Source organism: Arachis ipaensis, chromosome B3 (assembly GCF_059453495.1).
Source record: "Arachis ipaensis isolate K30076 ecotype BB chromosome B3, ASM5945349v1, whole genome shotgun sequence".
Lineage (NCBI taxonomy): Eukaryota > Viridiplantae > Streptophyta > Magnoliopsida > Fabales > Fabaceae > Arachis > Arachis ipaensis.
In genome coordinates, this window is record NC_142438.1 from 50,686,201 (window position 1) to 50,711,934 (window position 25,734).

Here is a 25,734-nt window from a genome sequence, read left to right on the forward strand (position 1 = left end):
CTAGTTTGTAGGGAATGTCAATTGTTTAGGGATTGAAAAAATTGACATACAGTTGGGTGATAACAGTGATATAAAGAGAATGAAATTGTTTGGAGGCTGTATGTGTAAAGGCATTTGCTGTAAATATTGTAAGGTTTTTGAGTGAAATGAATAGCAATGAGTTCCTGTATCTTTCCTATAACACTTGTTCACATAGTTCTTAACATCTAGACACATTTTCCTAATGCAACTCATGGCATGCTCACAAGGGTAACCTGTTAGTTGAAATTTTCTACAGGAGCACTCATGTAAGTTTAAGTCCACAACAAACTTGGCTCTATTACCCTGACTGCTAGACACTTCATACTTGTCCCTACCAGCATATATGGCCAACCACTCCCCACCCTTATCAAACTCTCTTTCAATTTTCTTGTTTATTTTTGGCAAAATTTTTCCGGCATATGTAACTATACTTTGTCTGTTATCAGACCACCTATTCATTAGATAAACCCTAATATCTTCTAGCATAGACACAATGGGTTTCTCTCTAGCCTCTACAATAACAGAGTTAAAACACTCACACATGTTGTTAACAAGTGTATCAACTCTAGGAAAATAATTAAACCTGGACTTGCTCCAATACTTGGTAAGGATCTCCATGAGATGATTATAAGATCCTTGATCAACCTGCTGAATCTCCTTCATCCTCCTCTCCCAGTCCTGGACATATGTTGCCTTTGCAGCCTTCCACATCATCATCTTTAGCTGAACACCTGGGAACCTTTTTATGAAGTTGCTATATAAGTGCCTGACACAAAACCTGTGGTCTATGCCAGGCAGCAACTCATCAAAGGTTGGGATCAATCCCTTTGAAGCAGAATTTAAAAACATCACCAGTCAATAACAGCACAACATGAATTAAAGACATAATTAATTATACAAGTTTAGGTTGAGAGTTACCTTTTGTTGGTCGCTCATGAATGTACACCATCTGATCTTATCAACTCCCAAATCATCACACAGATTCAACAAAAATATCTCCACGAGTCTTTCGTCTCTGCTTCAACAACAGCATAGGCAATTGGCAGAATCTGATCATTGGGTCCCATCCAATGGATGTTAGAAGTTGACCCCCATATGGAGTCTTGATGAAGCATCCATCAAGGCCGATCATGGGTCTGCACACCATGAAACTCCGTTTACAAGCATCCAAGCAGATATAGATCCTTTGAAATCGTGGTCTCATGTCCGTACCAGGAGTTGGTGTCTCTAGCTCAAATTCAGGAGGTCTCTCCACTTGTATCTGAACAGTGGAACCCGGATTAGACCTCAGTAATTCTGCAGCATAGTCATGAATCCTCCTATATTGCTCTCCATAGGTACCATTAATTTCATCCAGGGATTGCTGCTTCACTCTGGCAGCTTTGGTCATTGTGAGATCCACATTCTACTTGCTATGAGCCTTCTTTATCAAACTTCTCAACTTGATTTTCGGATTTTCACAGATCTTCTTCATAAAAGCCTTACTTAGCCACTGAGGACTCATTATACCAATCTTGGTTGCCTTAGAGCATGTGTGTTTTTGGTAACAGCTGGTCAGTTGCCATGTATCCTCTCTCTTCATCTTATGGCAGTAAGCAAACCACTTGCAACCTTCTTTGCAAACAGCTTTGCACCTATGGTTATCACACTTTGAGAACCATATTCCTCTGCCACTGTGCACAGCATAGCTCGTTACACATTTCTTAAAAGCATTTCTATCTACGTACATTGTCCCAACCTCCCATTTATACTCCTTCATATTCTTCAAACTCTTATACAATGGGTACCTCCTTAACAAGGGATCCCCTTCATCATCACTTACAGGGACATCCCACAACCCCTCACTCTCATACCCATCATCCTCATCCCTTAATCCAGCAGCCACCACTTGCTCCTTACCCTTATTAACACTGCCACTGTGCTCTCCTTGTTCTCTCTCAGTTGGAACACTCTGTTTCGGCCTTTGGGGATCTTTTGTAGTTGTGACTTCAATATCATACAAACCCCCATCACCATTCCGATCATCATCGTTGTTATCAAATGCAACCTCCAGATCAGTATCTCCAGAGCTATTTTCACTCCATTGTTCATCACTGTCCCCCCTCATCATCATTTCCTGGCCGATAGTCATCATCCTTAGATTCATCATCACCTGAAAAATCTGACCTCTCTGACCTCTCTTCATCACCATCCTCCAGCACATCATTCTGGGCTTTTGTCACCACCTTGGGCTTCTTACCCACCTTGGCCTGAGCAAGTGATTGGGCCTTGTACAACACAATTGGACCAGGCCCAATAGTGTCTGCAGTGGGTGCAACAGCCTTACCACCATCTATGTTTTCAACTTCCTCAATAGTGCAGCCTTTCCTAGTAGTAGCAGCATCTTTGTGAACAACAAAAAGCTCCACTATGTTGTCCCTCATTCCAATTCTAGCCATGTCCATGGCATCCTTGTCTGTGTGAAGCATCCTCAACCCTACATCTGTTTCATCTTTCAGAGACTTATACCACATTGCAGCGATGTTCTCTACCACATATCCCTGTTCGAGCACTATCTCCATAGCCTCGAACCTACTCCACCTATCTTCATCACAGTAGTCCACTATCGAAGTCTCACCCCCACATAGTGTAAAGGTTCACCATCAAACCCAAACTTTCTCCCATGGTGTATCTTGACACTAAAATAACTCATTTTTCGAACAATCTATTACACAAACACAATACACTTCATAAAATTCTCACATTGACCAACAACAACAGAAATGCATAAATAAAATTACTAGGGCAAAATAAAAACTTCCAAAATAGAACAAGAAACGAATATGAAACTATAAAACAAAACAATCACACATCAACATACATCATTACATATCAACACGCATTAAGATGAAAACCAAATGGGTTCAGAAGATTTGATAACGGAATACCTGATACGATCTTCGTCCGGAAAGCAAGGGTTTCAAACTCACTACTGTTGTGGACCTTTAACGTTACTGAATGACAATGTCACTTCTCTGGCTGCGAATCGCAAGCCTTCAGTGACGAGCGATAGGGTTTGTGGCTTTTCCTTTGCGTTTCGTGCTTCACAAGAAGAAGAAGAAGAAGAGTCAGGGTAAGCAGCATGCGTTATGTCCAAAGGCGGGAAGGCTTACACGTCTATTAACCACTATCACCTCTCCCTTGCCACGTCGGACACGGCGTCAATAATTTGATACCCACTTAACGGAAGGACTTGATTGATGCAAATCAAAAATTTTTTGGATTTAAATAGAACAGTTTAAACGTTGGGGACTAAAATAGAATTCACCCCAAACGTAGGGGACCAAAATAATAGTTTACCCAAAGAATAATTTTAAGGAAAAGAATAAATTGGATATTTCACACCAGACACGTCGTAGAAACAATATTTAAAATTATTTAGTATAATATAACCTTCATAATTTTATTTACACAATACTCGTAATTACATATTTATTGTATATAAAATTACATAATTATTTTAATAATAATTAATAAATATTAAATAAGATAATTTTAAAATATTTAAAATAAATTTTTATTATCTCTCAAATATTATTACATGTTAAATTAAGAGAGTTATGTAAAGTATCGCTTAGAGGAGGTGGTTGTACTTGCTTCTTAATTTTATGAATGATTTGATTCCTGTCACTGGAGAATTGGGTAGGTTCAAAGCACTAGCTTTGCGCCTTTGCCCGAAGACAAAAGGCCAATCACTATGGGATTAGCCGCCTCTTGAAAGAAAAGTATGTATGAATGATTTTACATGAACTCACCCTCATTCATTGAACGTAGAACTGTCTGCTTAGGACTGTTAATTTTATCTGCATTCGCGAGGGACATGTAGGCGCATGCGTCATGTTGAGTGTGAAGTCATAAAGTAGATTTAGAACTTGCTTGTATCTATATAAAGAACCCAGGTGCATGGGACTCATAGTGGATTATCGTAACTCAGAGAGGGAATTGATAAGCATAGCAAGCAACAAATCAGCTAAGAACAGGTTCAAGAATGAGCAGCAGCGCCGGCAAGTTGGTGTGTGTTACCGGTGCTTCCGGTTACATCGCTACTTGGATAGTCAAGTTTCTTCTTAATCGCGGTTACACTGTCAAGGCCACTGTCCGTGACACAAGTACGTACCACCAGTCCACCACTACTTTTTATTTTATCTTCTTATTATTTTTCTCTTCAAAATGTGTTTCTCTTAAAAACACGCAGGTGATCCCAGAAAGGTGGAGCACTTAACTAATCTTGAGGGCGCCAAGGAGAGACTGCAGCTGTTCAAGGCGAATCTTCTAGAAGAAGGTTCTTTCGACTCTGTTGTTCAAGGCTGCGATGGTGTCTTTCATACTGCATCTCCCTTTTATAATGATGTCAAGGATCCACAGGTTAGGGCTCCTTCCATTATTGTGCATTTCCATCTTTTTTGTGTCTTCTCTTGTTTTCATGACATTGAATTTCTATTTTGTGTTTCTTCAGACTGAATTATTGGATCCGGCGCTGAAGGGAACCATAAATGTTCTTCAATCATGTGCGAAATCGCCGTCTGTGAAGCGTGTGGTTTTAACTTCTTCAACGGCTGCAGTTACACATAATGGAAGGCCTCGGACTCCTGATGTTGTACTTGATGAGAGCTGGTTTTCCGATCCAGATTTCTGCAGGAAGTCAAAGGTATGTGCTCTGTCTCCAAAGCACTTGGGAGCTTCAAATTTGTTATCATATGATGCCTATTAGGCCCAAATTAGTAGAACTGAAATTAGGTGCGATAGATAATGACACCAACAAAATTTTATCCTACTGTGAGCTTTTTCCAAAAAATCTTTTTTTAAGTAAAATATTTTTAAAAAATATAAAAAAATATGTTTGGATATCTTACATAAAAATATTTTTTTATTTAATAATTGAAAAATACTATGGTTATTAAAATTTATTATTTTTTATCATCATTTAGTCAAAAACTCAATTTTTTTAGTGTAATTCCTTTAGTTTAATAATCCAACAACATATTTTATCCCATATTTTTAAATATTGATGACTAAGTAATCACTAAAAATAATAATTTTGATGATCCTCTATCATTTCTCTTAATAATTATGTTTAGATACAATAATATAAAAAAATTTATTTATTTATTTATTATATTAAAAATATTTTAAGTAAAAAATATTATTTAAAATATAAATAGTAGTTTTAAATTTTTTTTTTAATATTTTTATTTTTACTATTAAAATTTTATTAAACACACTTAGAAAATAATTTTTTTTTAACAATTTAATAACACCCAAATAAATTCTAAATACATTATTGCAACTTGCCACATGTTTTAGATCATTTACACTTCTCTCTCTCTTACCGGAGTCGTCTTAGGTCTCTTTCAACCCATAGTGATTGGTTTAACCTCAATCCCCTCCTTCATTATTATGTCATTTTTGTATGACCACTTGGCCACACTAAGCTGTAGTTCATAGCTGGTGGTAATGCAATAAACTTATAATTTTAAAGATACTTTTTTGGTCAGACACTCCTCTACTTTGATCAGCCCATTTGAATCTTATGGATTAAATCATTTTTTATTCCTTCATTGTCTTGAATAATACAACCGAGATATTTAAATCTCTCGACCTAGGATGAAAAATAGCATAAATAGTTTAATAATTATAATTGCTCGTTGGGTGAAAAGTGATGAATTGTTTGAATTTAGTTTCTTTGAGTCGGGTATTACTTTTGATGGAAGTCCTGTATTATGTGATTCAACTTCTGAATCCAACAAAATTCTTTAAAACAATTTAGCTAGATCTTTTGGTTTTTACTTCTTCTTCCCTTGAAAAGCTTGCATATATCCATTATTTAGGTGAGGAAGGATTGATATTATCCCTCAAATGCTCTGCATTTGCCTGGCTAACTGCAATAAGTCAAGATTTCACAATACTCTATTTTGTTGTTAACCTTCTCTTGAACATTGTCTTTCCACCACCATTATTATTTGCTGTAAGGGTCAAATCATTTTAATTCAACAAGAACTAATGATTGCTAACCTATCCTGAGGACCACTCTATGTTTGGTGTTGAGTTCTCTCTTGGTGTAGCTTTGAAAATCCTTGTTACTCTTCCTATTGAATTTTGTGCTTACTAAAACAAATAAATTATGCCAGCTTGAAGCTAAGTTTCATATGCCATAAGGTTTTGAATTCATGCACACTTATTATCCTCGTTGGCACCAAACGAAAAATTATAAGATTATCTCAAACCACTAATCTAATAGGAAGTACTACATTTAGTTGGGCCTTAATAAATTTATTGCGAAGGAATAGGGATCATTAACTTTTGGCAGATTGGGTTTGACTTAAGATAGGTTTTGTGAGAGGAAGGAGTTTCTTTAACACCTGTTAAAACTTCTACACCTTTTCAAGTTTTATTCATAATATTAAGTTATTAACCACCCCAATTTCTTGCTCTAATTTTAATGATGTACCTATATATTGAGGTGTTTTGTTCTCTAACCTTCAATGAACCCTTGTGGTTTGTCAAAGGCATGCAATATTGATTCTTCATCTAGTTATACTGTCAATTTATTCAAATTCAAAATTTTCCTATCCTAAACTGGGTTAAAAGAAAATGGTTGTTCCACGAAAACTGAATCTTGGATAGTGTAACAAATTGTAAATAGGAGAATTATGTAATGAAGAAATATGTTAGAGAAGGAAAGACACAATAATGACGAACATCTACCATCGAAAGTTCTTCCCAAAATGTGAGCCATCACCTACCAACAAGAAAATCAAAGACTACTAAGGTTTTATTTATTTTGTGTTTTGACTGGATTTTGAGTCATATGAATAAACCCAATCCCTTATAAATTTGAGACTCTGCCCCAGCAATTTTAGTGCATAGATGATCCAGTGGCTTTATAATCTGCTTTCATTGTTTTTTGGTACTAGACTACTAGTATTATTTAGAAACAGCTTGGAGTTTCAATCTTGTATGCACTCATATTAACTGTTTTCTCATATCAATGGGCTTAAAGCAACAGGGATCTATTGGTAGGTATGATATATTTCCACTGTTATTGCAACTTGAGGTTTGTGGTTTGGCATAACCTTTGATGGGAAACCCTTTCCTTACCCTATACTTTTTGTGTCCAGACAATGTAATACCTATTTGTGTATGATATGCTATAGAAGCTCAATTTGCTTGACATTTTGCATTTTCCCTTTCTTTTTCTGGCTTACACATACCGATTTCTATTTATGTTTTTAGATGTGGTATGTGCTTTCAAAGACATTGGCTGAAGATGCTGCCTGAAAATTTGCAAAAGAAAACAACCTTGATATCGTCACTATTAACCCAGCAATGGTTATTGGGCCTCTTTTGCAACCAATACTTAACACAAGTGCTACTTTAGTTTTGGATATAGTTAATGGTATTTTAAAAATTCTATTATCTGCAATGCTTCATCTGTATTAAATGAGTTTGATACCTCTGTACCTCACCCATGTAATACATTCTATTCCTGTTCCAGTTTGCTTATCCAAATCTTACTATTAATCAGAGTACTAAAAATTCTTTTACTTGCTCTCTTGACATTTCATTGATTTTCTTCAATGTGTCGTTGATTGTATATTTAGTTATTTTTTAAATGTTAGTTGCTCCTATGTGGTTCAAATATATTTGTGTTTCTATTGACAAGACTTCTCCGTGAGCTTAATAGAGGAAAAACTTTCACCTCCTTGATACAGGTGCACAAACATTTCCAAATGCTACTTTTGGATGGGTCAATGTGAAAGATGTTGCAAATGCTCATATCCAGGCTTATGAAATTCCTTCAGCTACTGGGAGATATTGTTTGGTAGAGAGAGTAGTACATTATTCGGAGCTTGTAAACATTTTACGTGATTTATACCCAACATTACCCCTTCCAGAGAAGTAAGTTTACTTATTGGATTACCTTCAAGAATACATACAAATCCATGTTTGCTGAATCAATTTCTTTTGATGCTTTCATTGTGTGTTTGAAAACTCAAAACTTCTTAAAAGATTCTTCATTGATTTCAATATAGTGTTTATTTATTGTCTATCAAAAATTTAATTCGAAAGTTCTAAAAATTCTGGCACAAAAGTTTTAGAACTAGACAACTGGCACTTGTGGTTCTTATAGTGATAATTTAATTGAATAACTCAGTTCAAGTGACCTCAAATGGGTCTTTGTATTTCCAAAATAAGGAGATAAGCTTGCAAAATTGAAATAGTGCTAGATTTAGATGAAGTTAGTTGTCAAGCATGGGCATAAGAAATGTTGTAATGTTAGTTATGATATAGCAATGCACAATATTTTGTTCTTTTTACTTACATGAGGCAATAGAATATTATCATAGCTTTACTTAGTTTGTATGTTTGTTAATATTGTTTCAAAGTTAAATTCAAAATCTATAGGTTATGTAATTTCTGACATTACTGTTAGTCATTTAGCATGCAGAGTCTCAACTTTCAATAGTTGGTATCTCTAATCCCTTAGTTATTTCCTTTTCTTATCGTGTTTTTTATTATGCAAGCTAAAGGATCTGCATCTCACTTCACTTTTTCCTTAAAAAGAGACTTTACTAACTAGTTATATTTAAAAGAATTTGCTAATTTGTAGACTATTCGTACAAAATTCATTCATTCATTCGTTACATGTTCTTGAGACAACTTTCCATGTGTAGGTCATCCGAATTTGACTTTCAAGGTTGAAATTCGTTGGTGAATAGTCACTCTAACATAGTGTCCTAGATGATGTTTTTGTCCACTTGTTCCACATTTACAAAATTGAAACAATTCTAATTTTTCTTGAGTAGATTTTTCTAATATCGTTTTCACTTTTCACCTTGTCATCGTTGTTATCAGGCCTGCGGATGATAAACCGTCAGTGCCAACATATCAAGTTTCGAAAGAAAAGGCAAAGAGCTTGGGACTTGAATTTATTCCTTTGGAAATGAGCCTCAAGGAGACTATTGAAAGCTTGAAAGAAAAGAAATTCACCAACTTTTAATACATCGTATATTAGTAGAGGTAATGTTTAGTTGTGTACTTTAATTTTATTGCTCATGAGTCATGACACAATGAATGTATGTCAAATAAGACTTGGAAGTTGGATGAAATAGTACTCATACTGCAGGTTGCAGACAATGGAATAAAAGTTTGGAAGGGATGTTAGATATGAGTCTATGTTATCATGTTGATGCTCACGATAACTGCCTTTGCATATAATAGGATTGTGTCCTGTTTTTATTAATATATACGTTTTTTTTTTCTCTATGGTTGGTTAAAAAGACTAAACTCTTTTAGAGGCATAAAGCATGTTTTATAATCATTGGGAAAGGGCTTTTTTTTCAAACAAAAATCTCTTTTTTCAAGAGTAAATTATTATTTCTATCCACGAAAGTTGAAAACACTGATACATCTACTCATAGAAGAAGGAAATTACCATTTGTACTCATGAAACATGGGTTCTGCTTTTCTCCATCATCATAATCAACGACTCAAGCAATTCGCTCGACTTGCCTTGCAAGACGATCAAATTTCGGTTCGTGATCAGCCATCATAGGATTCAGAATTGCGGTCATTTGCTGGGTCAATAGATTGACCAGATCATGATGACTTTCTTCTACATGTTGCCAAAATGCTACTATTGAATTATAAGCATTCGATGTAGAGCCCACATTATAATCTCGAGAAAACTTGGATTGTTGTTGTGGATTTTGACCATTGTTTACTCTATTTATGCTCCCAAATCGGATCGGAGGAACAAAACCACTCACTGGCGGAGTATAACCAGGAGGAACGCCATAAGGAGGCCAACCAGCAGTTACTTGGGGCTGAATCGGTAGTGGATTACCACGTGGACGAGTATTACGTCCGTTATTTTCAGCTTGCACATTTGTAACTGCCACACTTTCACTGATAACCACCCCTTCCGAACATGAAGTAACGTCTGAAGGTTGTACAATTACTGGTGCACTATCATTAGTGGACGAACCATCATTCACATTCGATACTTCATCAGCCATGTGGAGAATTCTTCCACTTCTTAATTGCATACACTAAGTGACACCAAAATCATTTGACACACTTCAAATTAAAACTGTCCCACCGGGCGTGCCAATTTGTTTTGTTGATTTTTAGCAAATCGATGATGGTTCGATTCTAATGGTTTGGGAGCGAAACCAACTCCTCTTTTTTGCGAGTATCAGCTTTCTAGAAGTGCATCAAAGATCTTTGAATTAGACAAGATTTGAAAACAAGGCTGAAAAGACAATAAAGGTAAAAGGTTTTGAAGATAAAATCGACTAAAATTGAAATGTTTTGCATTGAATTTAAATAAAGTAATAAAATGCCTTCGATTAGATCAAAGGACTTTGAATTCGAAAATAACAATGCAGAAATATAAATTGGACAGGAATGTTAAATGTTTCTTGAAATATAAACTTGCAAGAAAAATAAACTTTGCAGAAAATATAAATGAAAAATGAAAACAAGTGGAAAGAACCCTACAGAAATTTGACTCAAAGCAGACTCAAAAAGTTGCTGGGATGTGAGTGTGTGTGAGTAATTTCTGAAATGAAGTTTCAACCCTTATGACTTCGAGTCTTCTAGTATTTATAGCCATTTTCTTAACCGATCAATTTGAAGTGGCACTCCCACGTGTGCGAAAACGTGGGTAACTGTTCCCACTCTTTTATCCGATCATATGACGGTTGCAGAATAACCTTCGATTTCAAAGATCTTCCATCGAGCTCTTACTCAATGTCCCCAAATACGTCTCTTTCCACACCAACTTCTTTTCCGAAAGCTTACTTAATAATTCGAACAACTTTCTCCTTCGAATTCAATTATTTTTTACCATCAAGAATTAAATTGATAATTGATCTGGCTAAGTTATAGAATTACTAGATTAATAGTTCAATGTTTGCCGAATCATTTGATTCGGTAATAATTAAATACATATGTACAATTAAGATAAAATTAAAATCTAAATAATAATAATATAAATTTAACTTTGATAGTTGATACATTATATTTAATTATATAATACTATATTAGCAAAAATAATTATTTTTTATATTGACAACATAAATAATTATTTAAAAGAATAAATGTGATTAGATAATTATGTAAAATATTTTATATTATTAATATATCAAATTTAAGTTATAAAAATAAATAAATATAATATTATTATGGAAGAATAAAAATAATATTTTGTATTATTTAAATTTCATTGCTTTAATATATATATATATATATATATATATATATATATATATATATATATATATATATATATATATATATATATATATATATATATATATATTAGTAATTACTATGATGGATGCATTGGTAACAAAAACTAATGTGAATGTTTTCTGAAGGCCCCAGATTCGACCTTTCTTTGGGTAAATTTTTTGGATTAATTAAAAAAGTTGCCTCCTGTGGTGATCCAGTGCACATGCACCATGGAAGCGCTGAAGACGTTGATCCGTCGGGTCAATATATAGATCCGGTTCAATTCAGTTTGACCGCTTAACCTGGACCAATTCAGAATTTGATTTACCGGATTTTTGGTCTGATAGTTCTCTTTTCTTTGCCTTCTCTTGTCAGTGTCCTTTCCTTTGTTTATCTGTAACTTGGCCAGCCAATGACTGAATGAGACAAGAACACTGGAAGATAAAAGAACAGTAGAATACTTTTAAGGGAAAGGGTGAATTGGATATTTCACACGAGGCATGTGTCATCTGTCATGTTAAAAATAGTCATATTATGTTAAAGTATCTTAGAGGAGGTAGATGTAATTTCCTCTTACATTTATGAAAGATGGATTCCTGTTCCTATTTTCGAAAAATCTATATGAATGATTTTACATGAACTCACCCTTATTCATTGAATGTAGAACTGTAACAAGTGCTTAGGACTGTTAATGGCTATCTGCATTCGTGAGAGACATGTAAGCGCGTGCGTCATGTTTAATTGTGAAGTCATACAGTAGATTTAGAACTCGTATCTATATAAAGAACCCAAGTGACTGCAGTATGCAACTCATAAAGAGCAAACAACAAAGTAGCGAAGAGAATTTTGAAGAATGAGCAGCAGCGTCGGCAAGGTGGTGTGTGTTACCGGAGCTTCAGGTTACATTGCTTCATGGATCGTCAAGTTTCTTCTTAATCGCGGTTACACTGTCAGGGCCACCGTTCGTGACACAAGTCTGTTACTCTTACTCTACCATCAATTCTTTTTATTTATTTATGTATTTTATCTCTTTAAATGTGTTTCTCTTAAAAACATGCAGATGATCCGAGAAAGGTAGAGCACTTAACTAAGCTTGAGGGCGCCAAAGAGAGACTACAGCTGTTCAAGGCGAATCTTCTAGAAGAAGGTTCGTTCGATTCTGCAGTTCAAGGTTGTGATGGTGTCTTTCATACTGCATCTCCCTTTTATCATGATGTCAACGATCCACAGGTTCGGTTCGATTCGTTCTGTTATACATTTCATTTGTGTCTTTTATTCTTATCTCCTCTTCATGACGTTACGTTTCTTTTTGTTTCTTCAGGCTGAGTTTTTGGATCCAGCAATTAACGGAACCCTCAATGTTCTTCAAGCATGTGTGAAATCGCAGTCGGTGAAGCGCGTCGTTTTGACCTCTTCAATGGCTGCTGTTACATTTAATGGAAGGCCTCTGACTCCTGAGGTAGTAGTTGATGAGACCTGGTTTTCCGATCCAGAACTCTGTAAGGAGTCGAAGGTATGTGCCATGTCCCCAAAATTGTTATCATATTAATTAGGCCAAATTAGTAGAAGTAGTGGAATTAGTTTCATGTGTTGTTGACTTGATTTTGTTTCATATGAATAAGCTCAATTCCTTGTAAATTTGAGACTCTGCAGCGCAATTTGATTTCCCATTTTCCCTTTCTTTTTCTGGCTTACACATACCATTTTCTATTTGTGTTTTCAGTCATGGTACTGGTATGTGCTTTCAAAGACATTGGCTGAAGATGCTGCCTGGAAATTTGCAAAAGAAAACAACATCCACTTGGTTACTATTAACCCAGCAATGGTGATTGGACCTCTTTTGCAACCAGTTCTTAACACAAGTGCTGCTGGAGTTTTGAATGTGGTTAATGGTAATTTTAAAATTCTGTTTCCTGCATATGGAAATGAAAATTGAAATACTAAAGGAGGGAAATAAAAGTACAATATATATTGTGTGAATTTAACCGAAATATTTGTTGACTTCGTTGACAATATGTTCTCTCTATGATTATCCAATTGATTGAATTAGATGCATAGCAACTAGAAGTTGCAGAGTAAGACAACAAAGATTGAGAAAATAAGAATATCCATGTATTTGAGTTGTTTATTTCTTTCGTTACTTTATGGTCGAGTTGTCTTTGTGTGACCTCAAATTAGGCCGGGTACATTATACGTTAGGTGTGACCCTTTCCCGAACCCTGTGTTAAAGTGAGATGCTTGTACACCGGGTTGCCTTTTGTGAATATTAGTTGTTCGTGTGATTCAGTTATTTTTGGTTTTCCAATTGATAAGACCTTTCCATGTGCTGAATAGAAGAAAATCATTAACATCCTTGATGCAGGTGCACAAACATTTCCAAATGCTACTTTTGGATGGGTCAGTGTGAAAGATGTTGCAAATGCTCATATCCAGGCTTATGAAATTCCTTCAGCTAGTGGGAGATATTGCATGGTAGAGAGAGTAGAACATTTCTCAGGGATTGTGAAACTTTTACGTGATTTATACCCAACATTATCCCTTCCAGAGGAGTAAGTTTAATTATTTGATTACCTTCAAGAATGCTTATAATCCCTGTTTTCTGAATTAATTGCTATTGATACTTTCATTGTTCGTTTGAAAACTCAAATCTACTTAAAGGATTCATCATTGATTTCAATATAGTGTTTATTTACTGTCAATTCAAAATGCAATTGGAAAAGTCTAGAAAATCTGGTGTGGAAGTTTCAGAAGAGAAAAACTAGTACAACTCTTGATTCTTGTAGTGATAATTTAACTGAATATCTCAGTCCAAATGAAGAGCTGTGTTCTAAAGGGCCTTTGTATTTCCGAATAAAGGATTAATTTGGAAATTAAAATGTTGCTGGATTTAGGTTTTATGAACTTTGTATGTGAGAATAATGAAGTTAGTTGTCAAGCATGGGCATAAGAATAGCTGTAATATTAGTAGGATAGCTCGTATAAATTTCATTCTTATCAGATCTATTCTATCTGTAAGTTCTGATATGGTAATGAACATGTACTTTTTAGTTGTTTACTTGTAGCTGTTTTCTTTTTCTTGTCTGGGGTGTAGCAGTCTCTTGCTTTAATTCAACATTGCTTCAAATTTAAATTTAAAATTTGTAGGTCATGTGATTTATGATATTACTTTTAGTCATTCAGCGTGCAGAATCTCAACTCTCAATGGTGGTGTTATAACTCTAATCTCTAAGCATTCAGTTATTTTCTTTTCTTAGCATGTTCTTTATTATGCAAGCTGAAGAATCTGTATCTCGCTTCTCTTTTTTCTTGAAAAACACACCTTAGTAACTAATTTATATTTAAAAGAATTTCCTAATTTGTATACTATTCATACAAAACTCCTTAATTGATTACATATATGTTTTATAATCCCGCTACGTTATCAACAGCATTTCTATCAATTTCTGCCAATTCTTATTTATAATTGTGTTTAATAGAAGTGTCTTTGTGAATGTATCTAATAAAAATGTTTTTTTTATGTCTTTGTTTAATAGAAGTGTCAGATATATTTTCTGGATGTGTCTCTTTATATATGTGTTTAAAATATAATAATTAATTATTGTTGGTAATAAATTGACAGATAATAGGTTGGTACCTATATTTTTCCTATATTTTATATGATATTTTTGTCCACTTCTATTGTTGTACATTCACAAAATTTAAATCCTAATTTTTCTTGTGTTGATTTTTCATATACCATTTTAACATTATCATCATTGTCATCAGGCCTGCCGATGATAAGCCGTATGTGCCAACATATCAAGTTTCGAAAGAAAAGGCAAAAAGCTTGGGACTTGAATTTATTCCTTTGGAAGTGAGCCTCAAGGAGACTGTGAAAAGCTTGAAAGAAAAGAAATTCACCAACTTTTAATTCATAGTATTAGTAGAGGAGAAAATATTTAGTTGTTTACTTGGATGTTCTTACTCATGACACAGAGTGAATGTACTGCCGAGTCAGATTGGAGGAAATAATACTCGTACTGCAAGTTGCAGATAATGGAATAAAAGTTTGGAAGGGATGTTGATGTGTCCGACAAGTTGATGCTCACATTAACTCCCTTTGGATATATATAATAGAACTGTATCTTTTTCTTGTTAATATATATATATATATAGGGACGGATCTACTCTTATGAGTGTGGGGCAAGTGCCCCACTATAATTTGAAATTTTATTGAGTAATATATAATAATAATATTTATTTGCCCCTACTAAATTATTAAATTTGACCCTATAATAATTTTTTATTCAACTTTCGATACTTGATAGTCAATTTGAATATTTCATATTAGATGTTCATTATAATGATCAATTTTTAAATTTAAATAATATTGGTGTTCTTTCTTAGAAATCGACTCGAAAAAATATTATCTATCTATTTGTGTTTCTTCTTTTGAAATTAGCTTTAGTTTTTTATAACTACACTAATTGAACGAACTTTTTCTACTATAAATATCATTAAGAGCTAACTGTATGAAAGTTGAATTTTAAATAATTGTTCAACAACATATATAAAAAAAAGACATTTTGATTATATTGTCAAGGTTTTAAAATATGAAATATAAAATATTAAATTTTAAATTATGTGTTATTATTTAAATTACTACTTTAGTATTTTAATTTGTAATTAGATATTTTAAAACCTAATCATATTTTACAATAACAAAATACGATTATAACAACAATTATGCTACGTATACATAAAATAATTATTTGTATAAAATAAATTTTAAAATACAAATTTTGAAATACAAAATACACATTATAAATAAGTTAAATAATATATGTATTTATACACAAATTTATAGTAGATAATTTAATACCTAATTTTTTATATAAACTTAATATTTTTATTATAAAAATTATTATCATGTTATATATATTTTGTCTCCACTATCAAAATTTTTTAAATCCGTCATTTTATATATATATATATATATATATATATATATATATGCAAAATCCCGTATTTCTTTTAGAAAATTTTATAATTGTTTTATTAGAAAAAAATTCTTTATCCAGATAAGATGACAGTTAGAATGTCAATCTTCAAATTTCGAAAATATAGCACAAAAATTCATTTATTTACATTAGATTTTTGAGAGACTCATTCAAGAATCTCTTTAGAATTTTAGATACACTCAAATGACTTATTTTTTATAATAAAAAAATATATTCTTATTATAAGAATCGTAGCTGGAATTAAGATCTTATTCAAATAAAAGATATTAAATATCTCGTGGAAAATTTTTAAAAAATTATGCAAGGACATATATATACGTGGTTGGTTAAAAAACAGATTAAATTCTCTTAGAGCATGTTTTATAATCATTGAGAGAAGGATTTTTTTTTTCCAAAAAAAAATATATATTTTTTTATAAAAAATAATGGGTAATAGTTAAAAATATATTATTTCTAAAACTGATAATTTTAATTTAAAAAATAAATTATGAGGAAAGAAATATTTTAAAACTTACCATTTGTAAATACCTTTTTTTTTTTTGTGGTTGGTTAAAAATGACTAAACTCTTTTAAAGTATGTGTTCTGAAGGTTACCTAAAACTGGATTGTTTTTGGGTTTGAACGTGAGATCTAAATTTCTTTTTTTGTTGGTGTTGAGGTGCCGCAATCTAAGTTCTTCGTGAGAAGATGAGGAACGGTATTTGCAAGGGATTTCAATGTTTAAATTAGTAATGGTTTTAAGCAGATTTTTAGTAGATTGAGTCTTGAATATATCGAGGGTGTCAGTGCATTTACAATAAAATTAGTAACTACTTTTTAGAATAGTTCCACCTTTTATAATGAATAATCGTTCCTTTTTGTTAAGAAAGTTGTTCTAGATTATTAGAAGATATCTTATGAGTCAAATATTTATTTAGATAAGTAGAATTAGATTGGACTTTATTCATTTTAGACTTAACTAAATTGTAAACAGTGCATGAATAACGTTTTATAATTATTGAAAAAAAGATTTTTTTTTACCAAAAAATAATGGGTAAAAGTTGAAACTTGAAAATAAATTATTACTGAAATTGATAATTTTATTTTAAAAAATAAATTATAAGTAAAAGTAATATTTTAAAACTTATCATTTAAAATACTGAACGGACAAGTAATTTTTATAACTAAATCCAGCTAAATATCTCAAAACATGTTTTCTATTTATCTTATTCATACAAATAACTTTTAACTTCGTCTACTCATCTTTTTGTTCCTTCTCCTGCTTCTTTTATATCTTTTTCTTTCGCCAATTTCAATTCTTCTTTGCTTCATTTTCTTATTTTCCTGTTTTCTTTTCTTCTTCTCAATTTTTCTTCCTTTCTTTCTCCTACATCTTCAATTTTTCCATTCTTCTTTTATATTCTCTCTCTTTTTTTTTTGTTTATTTCATTGTAAATTGTAAAAAATTTTATGAAAAAGAAAGAGCAAAATGCATAAAAAAATATAAAAATTATTTATACAATACACTGAAATTTTTTTATAAGAAATATAAAACCTTTTTTAAAAGTAAATATAACTTTTTGAAAAAAAAAGTTTTATCACAAAAACACAGAAAATTTTTAAGATAAATACAACTTTTTAAAGAAAATTAAGTAAAAAATTAAAAATTTACTAACGATAAACATATAAATTTTACGACGATAAACGCAGAAAATTTTTTTTATAGGTAAACATAAATTTTTGAAGATAAAACAAAGAAAAAACACAGAAATATATTGATAAATTAAAAAATATACAAAATTAAAGATGATAATAACCACAGAAATTTTTTTACGGTAAACACAGCCTTTTTGAATAGAAACATAAGAAGAAACCAAAAATTTGCAAAGGAAAAAGATAAAAAAATTTACAATAAACACATAAATTTTTTATGAATAAAACACAAATTGTCACTACTAAAAAACTAGTTATTACAGACGGATATTTCCGACGGATTTTATCCCACGGAAATACAGAAGAAATTTCAGAGGGATTTTTTGTCGGAAAACCAAAAAAATGAATTAACATAAATTACAGACAGAAAAAAAAATCCGTCGATAATTCCGTCGGAAAAATTAATTTTTTTTCCGTGAGAAATGGTTACAGACGGAAAATCCGTCTGTAATTAAATAGACAAAACGGTGCGTTTTGTCAAATTATTACAGACGGAAAATCCGGTCAACAGTTGTTGTCTTCCCAAACTATGTCTTGCCGGTAATATGTATGCGACTAGTTATATTTGTATTTATCATTGAAAATTCATAGATAGGCACAGATTTAACAACTTATGCTTAGAGACACTCACAAAACGTGGCGGGATTCATAAACAAGTAGCTTATTTATCATCATAATAAGGTTAGTGGGAGTGGCAATAATAGAAGAAGGTAGTAGTGAGAATATATATATATATATATATTGGTTTGTTGTTGTGTGCAGCAATCTCTTTCAATTGAATTGTGCCCCTTCCTTAGAAGATGGGAATGAATGGATCCTCATGTTGGCACAAATATAGACAAACCACCTTCATCAACATCTTCATTCTCTTTGCAGCTTCTTCTACTTCCTTATTCATGGCTCAAGGTTAGTAATAACTTATTAGCTTAATTAGCTTCTAAGTTAGTTAATTAATATAATATGTGCATGCAGGAAGAGCAATGTCCAATGTAATTGAAGTTTCCCAGGTACAAATTAAAATAATCAAACTTATTAGCTAATTAATGTTTTAATAATTAATGGCATCATGTTAATTAAGTGTTAATATAAGAATGTTGTTGTGAAGAATAAGGTAAGAGTGATAGGGTCAAGGCCACCAAGGTGTGAAAGTAGATGCAGCAATTGTAAAAGAAGAAAATAAATGTTCGTATTATTTGGCTCTATGTAGTATGGATTGTGTTGCACTGTTGCTAGGCTGCTAGCCGTGCTTTATAGTCATTTAAAAGTGGAAGAATATATTCTAAAAAGTGGAAATCCTGATTAGTGTATGTGATTTATTTATTTATTTATTACTGTTGTAGAAGTGTTTGATTTGCCTTTGCCCCGAAATTTAAATTCTCTTGTTTTGCTGTTGCCCGTGAGATGAACTGAATAAAAATCTTGGTGCAGGTTTAGCATTTTCTACCACGAAAGAGAAATTAGCTGAAGCCTTTTTAGAAATTAGCTGAAGTCGTGGAATAACTAAGAAAACAGGGTTAATGTATTTGATGGTAGGTTGGTGGATTAACCACTGGAGAAGGGGAAAAAAGATGGAGTGTAGGGTATTAGTTACTTATATACCTCGTGATATTGTTGTTTGGTGAATATATTCCTTCAGATAGTGATATAGCTTATTAGCTTCTGATTGTGATCTTAGATACCAAAGTAGTCATTCATCTCTCCCCTGAAGTTTTCATGCTTCTTTCCTTTTGTTTTTCTGGAATCTTGTTCGAATCTCCAGTGGAAAGCATAGCCTTGCAGTAACTGCACGTCTTTGTTAGTTCCTTGTGAGTTTTGCTGCCTTAATAGTTGATGTAGAATTGCCACTGCATAATGTTAATGGTCGGGTTTTTTGAGGGTATCATAAAACTTGACACATTTATAGGGTATTGATTTTGTATAGTATTTTGATTTTTTGTTATTGAATTTGGGGTTAATGTGTCTTGTGTTTTAGGCAAAAAATGCTTTAATTATGTTGATTTCTGTTGCACACTTTTGTGTATATATATATATATATGCATTTCAACTGGTCATGCTGGTATTGTGAATATTTATCGTCTAAATATATAACTGGTATGAATGACTCTCCTGATTTGTTTGGCCTAAATATACTCAATTACAAGAACATTAGTTTTCCTTGATGTACAACAAAACTTGAGCTCTCTAATTCTTGCTACTAGCCCCATCATTTTAGTTTGCCATTCCAGTTGCTAAACATGTTAGGATCTTCTATTGGTTATCTCTTATAGTGACTAGACATTGTTTTGCTAACATTGCAGGTTGCAGCACAAGCATTGCCTGCACCAGAAGTTATCAGTGACATTCTGAATGGAAACTGGGACCATGAGAGGACTGAGTTCTCTTTACCACCTTTGATGACTCTGGTAAGCAATTTAAATCTCTTATACCCCCACATTTTCCTTTTACTTCAGGTTGAATGACTTTCTTATCAGAAAAATATGAAGTCTATTGGTTAATATTCTGACTATATATCATTTTTTAGTTACTAGGAGAACCAGGAACTGGTGGTTCATCTACGCCATCAATGGTTGGTGCTGTAAAAAAATGGCAAAAGTCTGACCCTCATAAATCCTTGGACACATGGAGAAGATTGTCAGAGGCGAATTCGCAGTTAGAAATTCAACTGAACTTTTTGAGTAAATTAGCAAAGGAACAATGGGATGCATATAAATCTGTGATTGATAGCTGCAGCAAGCTCAGATCAGAAAAGGTATTTCTTTCAAATCATTTGTGGTTGTTTAATTAATGGAAGTAACATCAAAATTAGAATTTTTACTCCTGTGGATGTAGAGTAAACTGATTGATAATGCTCACTGTTAAATAACTAGAACATTTTGCTCACTGATAGAGCAAGCTTCTGAACCCAACAAGGAAGCAGTTATTAAAGCATTGCTAGGTGCAAAAGAAGCTATGCTTGGGATTAGATATCATATGCGCCTAATGGGTGAGGCTGCAGGTGTTCCTGTAAGTTCCTTTCATTGATTTGGCACTTATTATTAGGCTTCTTCTGTTTGAATGATGTTGATTATAAATTATATCTGCTGGTAGAATATCACTATTCTTTCCTTGCAATTCATGCAGATTGAACCAGAATCACAAACAATTTTTAGATGCTACACTGAACTTGGAAGGAGTGTTGTTGGCTAGAGTTCCAGGAGCAGGAGGATTTGATGCTGTCTTTGCTGTTACTTTGGGAGATTCAAGCAGCAATGTGACAAAAACATGGAGCTCACTCAATGTTCTTGCCCTTCTGGTTAAAGAAGATCCTTGTGGCGTTTCTTTAGAAAGTGCTGACCCTAGAACAAATGAAATCACTTCAGCTGTATCTTAAATTCATATTGAATAATTTATTGTAAATATTGTTTATTTTTAATACGATGAATTTGTTTATTTTGTGAAATATTATAAATATTCGAATATAAATTAGATAAAAATTTGTATTAAATTTATATTTATTTTGTATGAAAACAAGTTTATTTTGTAATTAAAAAAAGTAAAAAAAATTCTATTTTACCTTACAGACAAATTTACAGACGGATTTTCTGTCTGTAATCATGATTTTCCAAAGTTTAAATTACAGACGGAAAATCCGTCTGAAAATCTATCTGTAATTACAGACAGAAAATCTGTCTGAAAATCTGTCTGTAATTACAGACGGAAAATCCGTCTGAAAATTCGCCTGTAATTACAGACGGAAATTCCGTCTGAAAATCTGCCTGTAATTACAGACGAAAAATCCGTCTGAAAATCCGTCTGTAATTACAGACGAAAAATCCGTCTGTAAGTTTGTCGCCTTCAGGAAATGGAGGGAGAATTTACAGAGGAAAAATCCGTCGGTAACTAGTAAAAATCCGTCGGTAATTTTCCGACGGAAAAAAATCTGTCGGTAAATAATTTCCGACGAGGCTTTTACAGAGGGACAAAATCCGTCGGTAATTTCGTCGGTAACCAAAAATCCGTCTGTAATAAAGACTAAATCTGTCTATAAATCTGTCTGTATTTATCCATTTTCTAGTTGTGTGTTAAAAGAGAAACAAAGAAAGAAAACATGGTTTTTATGTTATGCAACTAAAATTTATGTATTTTTTTTCTTTGTCATCCAATCAAAATTTTACACAATTCAAAATAATTATTGTGCCATACAACTAAAATTTTTATATTATATGATTAAAATTTTTATTTTTTCTTCTTTGTTATTCACCTAAAAAATCTACATAATTCATTATGCGACTAATTTTATTTTTTTATTCTTCAGAGAAAATTTGTAATTTTTAACTAAAATTTTTCTATTTTTCTAAAGCTTTTTCTTCTCTTCACCTTCTTAACAAGAAGACAAGAAGGCATACAAATCATAGAAAGAACTCAAGAAAATATCCATTTCAAGATATACATTTTGATTTCAAAATATGAATGTGTTTAACAAGTTAAATCATTAGAAGAAACTTTTCTTATTCATTCATTTGCTATTAATATAGAAAAGTTTACTAATTGTATGATTTGTATCGGACAAAAAAAACTTGTATTTCTACCACTGGAACCAGTTTAGTATGAAGGAAGAAAATGTATCCAATATTGCTTTTATCAAGTAACGTTGTAAATAGAAATTGAGAGAACTTTTGAAGAAGAAATAGTCAGGATTAAAACTAATTGATGCTTATTTCATTTCAAGTGTTTGTTCTTTTTTTAATTCTTTGTTTATTACACCCTTTATATCCTAAAAGAGATAATTTACATAGTTTGTAATCTATATCTTATTTACTTTAACACATACCAGATTTATAAATACAATTTAAGTTAGTTTCTATACACTGTATATAATTTGTAACATGCATGAATCTCAAAAGTTGTAAAGTGTATTCAATACACACCTTTTTATTATTTATAGTCTCGTCTATCGTTGATCAAGCTTATCCATTAAAACAAGAATATCTAAGGTTCTTAGATCATTTTGTTGATCTAAATTACTGTGATACCTGAGAAGATTTAATTTTAAGAATATCTAAAATTCTTAAATTCACGGTGATCTAAGTCAAGCTTTACATCAAAAGACTTGAGGTTATAATGTTTAATATTTTTTAGATCAGTTGTAAACTTGTAATATAATAATTCATTTTAGTAAGAGAAATCTTGAGAAAAGAATATCTTGTAAATATCTATTAAAAAGTAAAATTCACAACTTTGTTATGTATTGAATGTAGACATTGTTAATCGAGCTATTATACATCTATTTTCATCTCCTCAACCTTGTCTTCTTTGAATTATTTTATTTGCGTAGTTTATAAACCTCAAAAGTTGTTTTTACGTTTGCCAAATCACGTTTTGATGTAATTGATAAGCTATTTTTGTTACTCAAATTTTTGAAAAAGTATACAAACACAATTCAACCCTCCTTGTGCACAACCATATATAGCCATTTCAGTAAGTAGGTGTGCGTTGATCTAAATGAACTCAAACTCAAGGATATAATTTTTAAAGACTAATGATCCAACCTGCTTGAGTGTTAATTTATTGAGTTCCTATTGTCAGTTGGCCATTTTCATTGGCTATGGGTGGTTATCCAATTTGGGAATCAAACCTTGGTGATAATGCCGAATTGTGTAGGTGGAATCTCGCTTAGGGCGCAAGATTCCTCCATCGAATTAAGGTGATAATGGCTTACTCACAAGTTGGATCGGTCTCAAGTATATTTCACTTGATCTGTCTATCTTTACTGATTATTCGAGCGTTGTACATAAGTTATTAGGCCAAGGCTAGATTCTTTAAATTTGTTCGTATTAAGCCAATCATGCCTTGGGCCTAAAGTTTTACGTCGATAATGTTACACATCTATTTTTTTTCAACCAGAATTTGATTAATTTTAAATATGTACAAATATTGTTGAAAATTAGGTAAAATTATTATTATAATGATTTATAAATCAAATACACCTAAAAATTATAAAGACAGGTTTGTCAAATTTAAAAAATTAAAAATGGGCTAGTTTGTTTAAATTGTTTTTTGCTCCAGTATAAAATAAAATTAAAATTGATTTTTTTAAAAATAAATACTTTTTGTTTTTTAAGTTGTTTCTATGCATTTTTGTAAAAACATAGGAAAACAATAAGTGTCTTTTGCAATTATTTTAAAAAGTAGTTGAGAAGAGAGGAAAACTGTCATTAGTTTTGAGAAAACTAATTTTACAAACTTATTCCACATTTTCTTTGAAAAAACCATGTATCCCTAAAAGAGGAAAGAAAAAAAAAAGACTCTTGTGCTAGAAGAGTCCAAATGTCTTTTTTTTCATGCATTTTTTTCTTAGATTACATTACAAACTATTATTAACAGAAAATATTCAAATATTTAAATGTCTTTTTTTTCTTCTATTATTTTTTTTCTTAGATTATATTACAAACTGTTATTAACATAAAATATTCAAATAAATTTTTTACTAATAATTTATGTAACCATTTTATTTTATATTAATTGTTTTATATAATTAAAGCCTTTTTAAAAAATACCATGCAATACAAAATAAGTTTTTATACAATACGATCGCATTTGTAATTCTATTTAAAAGATAAAATACTTACATATTTTTGTCTTGAATCTTAAAAACGTTAAACATGCACTTAATATCAACTCATTAATTCAAGTGACTTGTTGCATACTTCTCTTTAATAAAATTTTGGATGTTATATATTGTCAACTAAAAGGCTAAAAGTAAAATTGGATAGATTTTCTTGTTAAATGTAGAAAATCAGATAAATTTAGTTGTGTTAAAAATAAGAGAGTAATATAAAAATTGTATTATTAAGTGTGTGTTCAAAAATTCAATATATATAAATATATATAGGTGTTAGAAGAATCAAAGTAATAAAAGCATAAAATTCTATAATAAATATATAGATATACTATATAAATATAAATGATACTAACTGATCTTAATTGATCCTAATTATTCTCTAAATCCTCCCCCCCTCAAACTCAAGTGAAAGTTAAGGATACCATCTTGAGTTTGGATACTAGAGTTCGAAAATGAGTAGGATGATGAGCCTTTATGAAGATATCAACAGTCTGATCAAGAGTTCTAATAGCTATGAGACGAATAGCATCAACAAGGAGATATTGCCGAACAAAGTGACAATCAATCTCAATGTCTTTGATGCGTTCATGGAAAATATCATTATGGGCAATATGAATAGAACTGTGGTTGTCACAAAAAACATCAGTCAAGGACGACTTAGGAGTACCTAAGTCTTCGAGAAGCCAACGAATCGAGACAACCTCAGCAGTGGTATCAGCGAGAGCACGGTATTCAGCTTTTGTGCTTGATCGAGTAGTGAAAGTTTGCTTCTTGGCTCGCTAGGGAATTAGAAAGTCACCAAGAAACAAACAATAACCAGTAGTAGAACGACGATCAGTGGGATCACTCGCCCAATCAGCATTTGATTATGCCTGAAGGGATAAAGAGGAATGGGCAGAAAAATGAAGACCATGAAATAGAGTATCTTTGATGTAGCGAAGAATGTGAAGAACTGCCGGATAGTGAGTAGTATGGTGTGCGAATTGTGGACCCACACAAGTTAACTGGCAAGTGCAACAGGTCATCCAAATAATACCTCAAGTGAGGGAGGGTCGATCCCACGAGGATTGTCGGACTGAGCAAGCAATGGTTGTCCTGTTGGACTTAGTCAAGCAAACAGTAAAAATAGTTGTTATTGTAAAC

The 25,734-nt window shown here is 32.1% G+C and overlaps 3 protein-coding genes and 1 pseudogene across 4 annotated transcripts; 3 read left to right on the top strand and 1 right to left on the bottom strand.

Annotated features, from left to right (window-relative positions):
- LOC148570605 (uncharacterized) lies at positions 1-1,411 on the bottom strand. The gene is made up of 2 exons (XM_088507102.1): positions 1,001-1,411; positions 1-846 (listed from the first exon to the last, which is right to left on the bottom strand). Exons 1-2 carry the CDS (start codon positions 1,409-1,411, stop codon positions 1-3), a joined length of 1,257 nt encoding a protein of 418 aa, XP_088363228.1.
- A 2,307-nt stretch (positions 1,412-3,718) lies between these two features.
- On the top strand, positions 3,719-9,306 carry LOC107630464 (cinnamoyl-CoA reductase CAD2-like; annotated as a pseudogene). The gene is made up of 6 exons (XR_015907253.1): positions 3,719-4,169; positions 4,256-4,425; positions 4,517-4,708; positions 7,294-7,456; positions 7,773-7,959; positions 8,917-9,306. The product of XR_015907253.1 is annotated as a cinnamoyl-CoA reductase CAD2-like (transcript).
- A 2,646-nt stretch (positions 9,307-11,952) lies between these two features.
- LOC107630462 (cinnamoyl-CoA reductase CAD2) lies at positions 11,953-15,426 on the top strand. The gene is made up of 6 exons (XM_016333599.3): positions 11,953-12,272; positions 12,359-12,528; positions 12,620-12,811; positions 13,022-13,190; positions 13,661-13,847; positions 15,064-15,426. The coding sequence occupies exons 1-6, from the start codon at positions 12,152-12,154 to the stop codon at positions 15,206-15,208; spliced, it is 984 nt and encodes a 327-aa protein (XP_016189085.1). The 5' UTR covers positions 11,953-12,151; the 3' UTR covers positions 15,209-15,426.
- A 3,339-nt stretch (positions 15,427-18,765) lies between these two features.
- On the top strand, positions 18,766-20,839 carry LOC148570606 (phosphomevalonate kinase, peroxisomal-like). The gene is made up of 4 exons (XM_088508329.1): positions 18,766-18,896; positions 18,963-18,997; positions 20,288-20,392; positions 20,512-20,839. The coding sequence occupies exons 1-4, from the start codon at positions 18,791-18,793 to the stop codon at positions 20,773-20,775; spliced, it is 510 nt and encodes a 169-aa protein (XP_088364455.1). The 5' UTR covers positions 18,766-18,790; the 3' UTR covers positions 20,776-20,839.
- Positions 20,840-25,734: the final 4,895 nt, after the last annotated feature.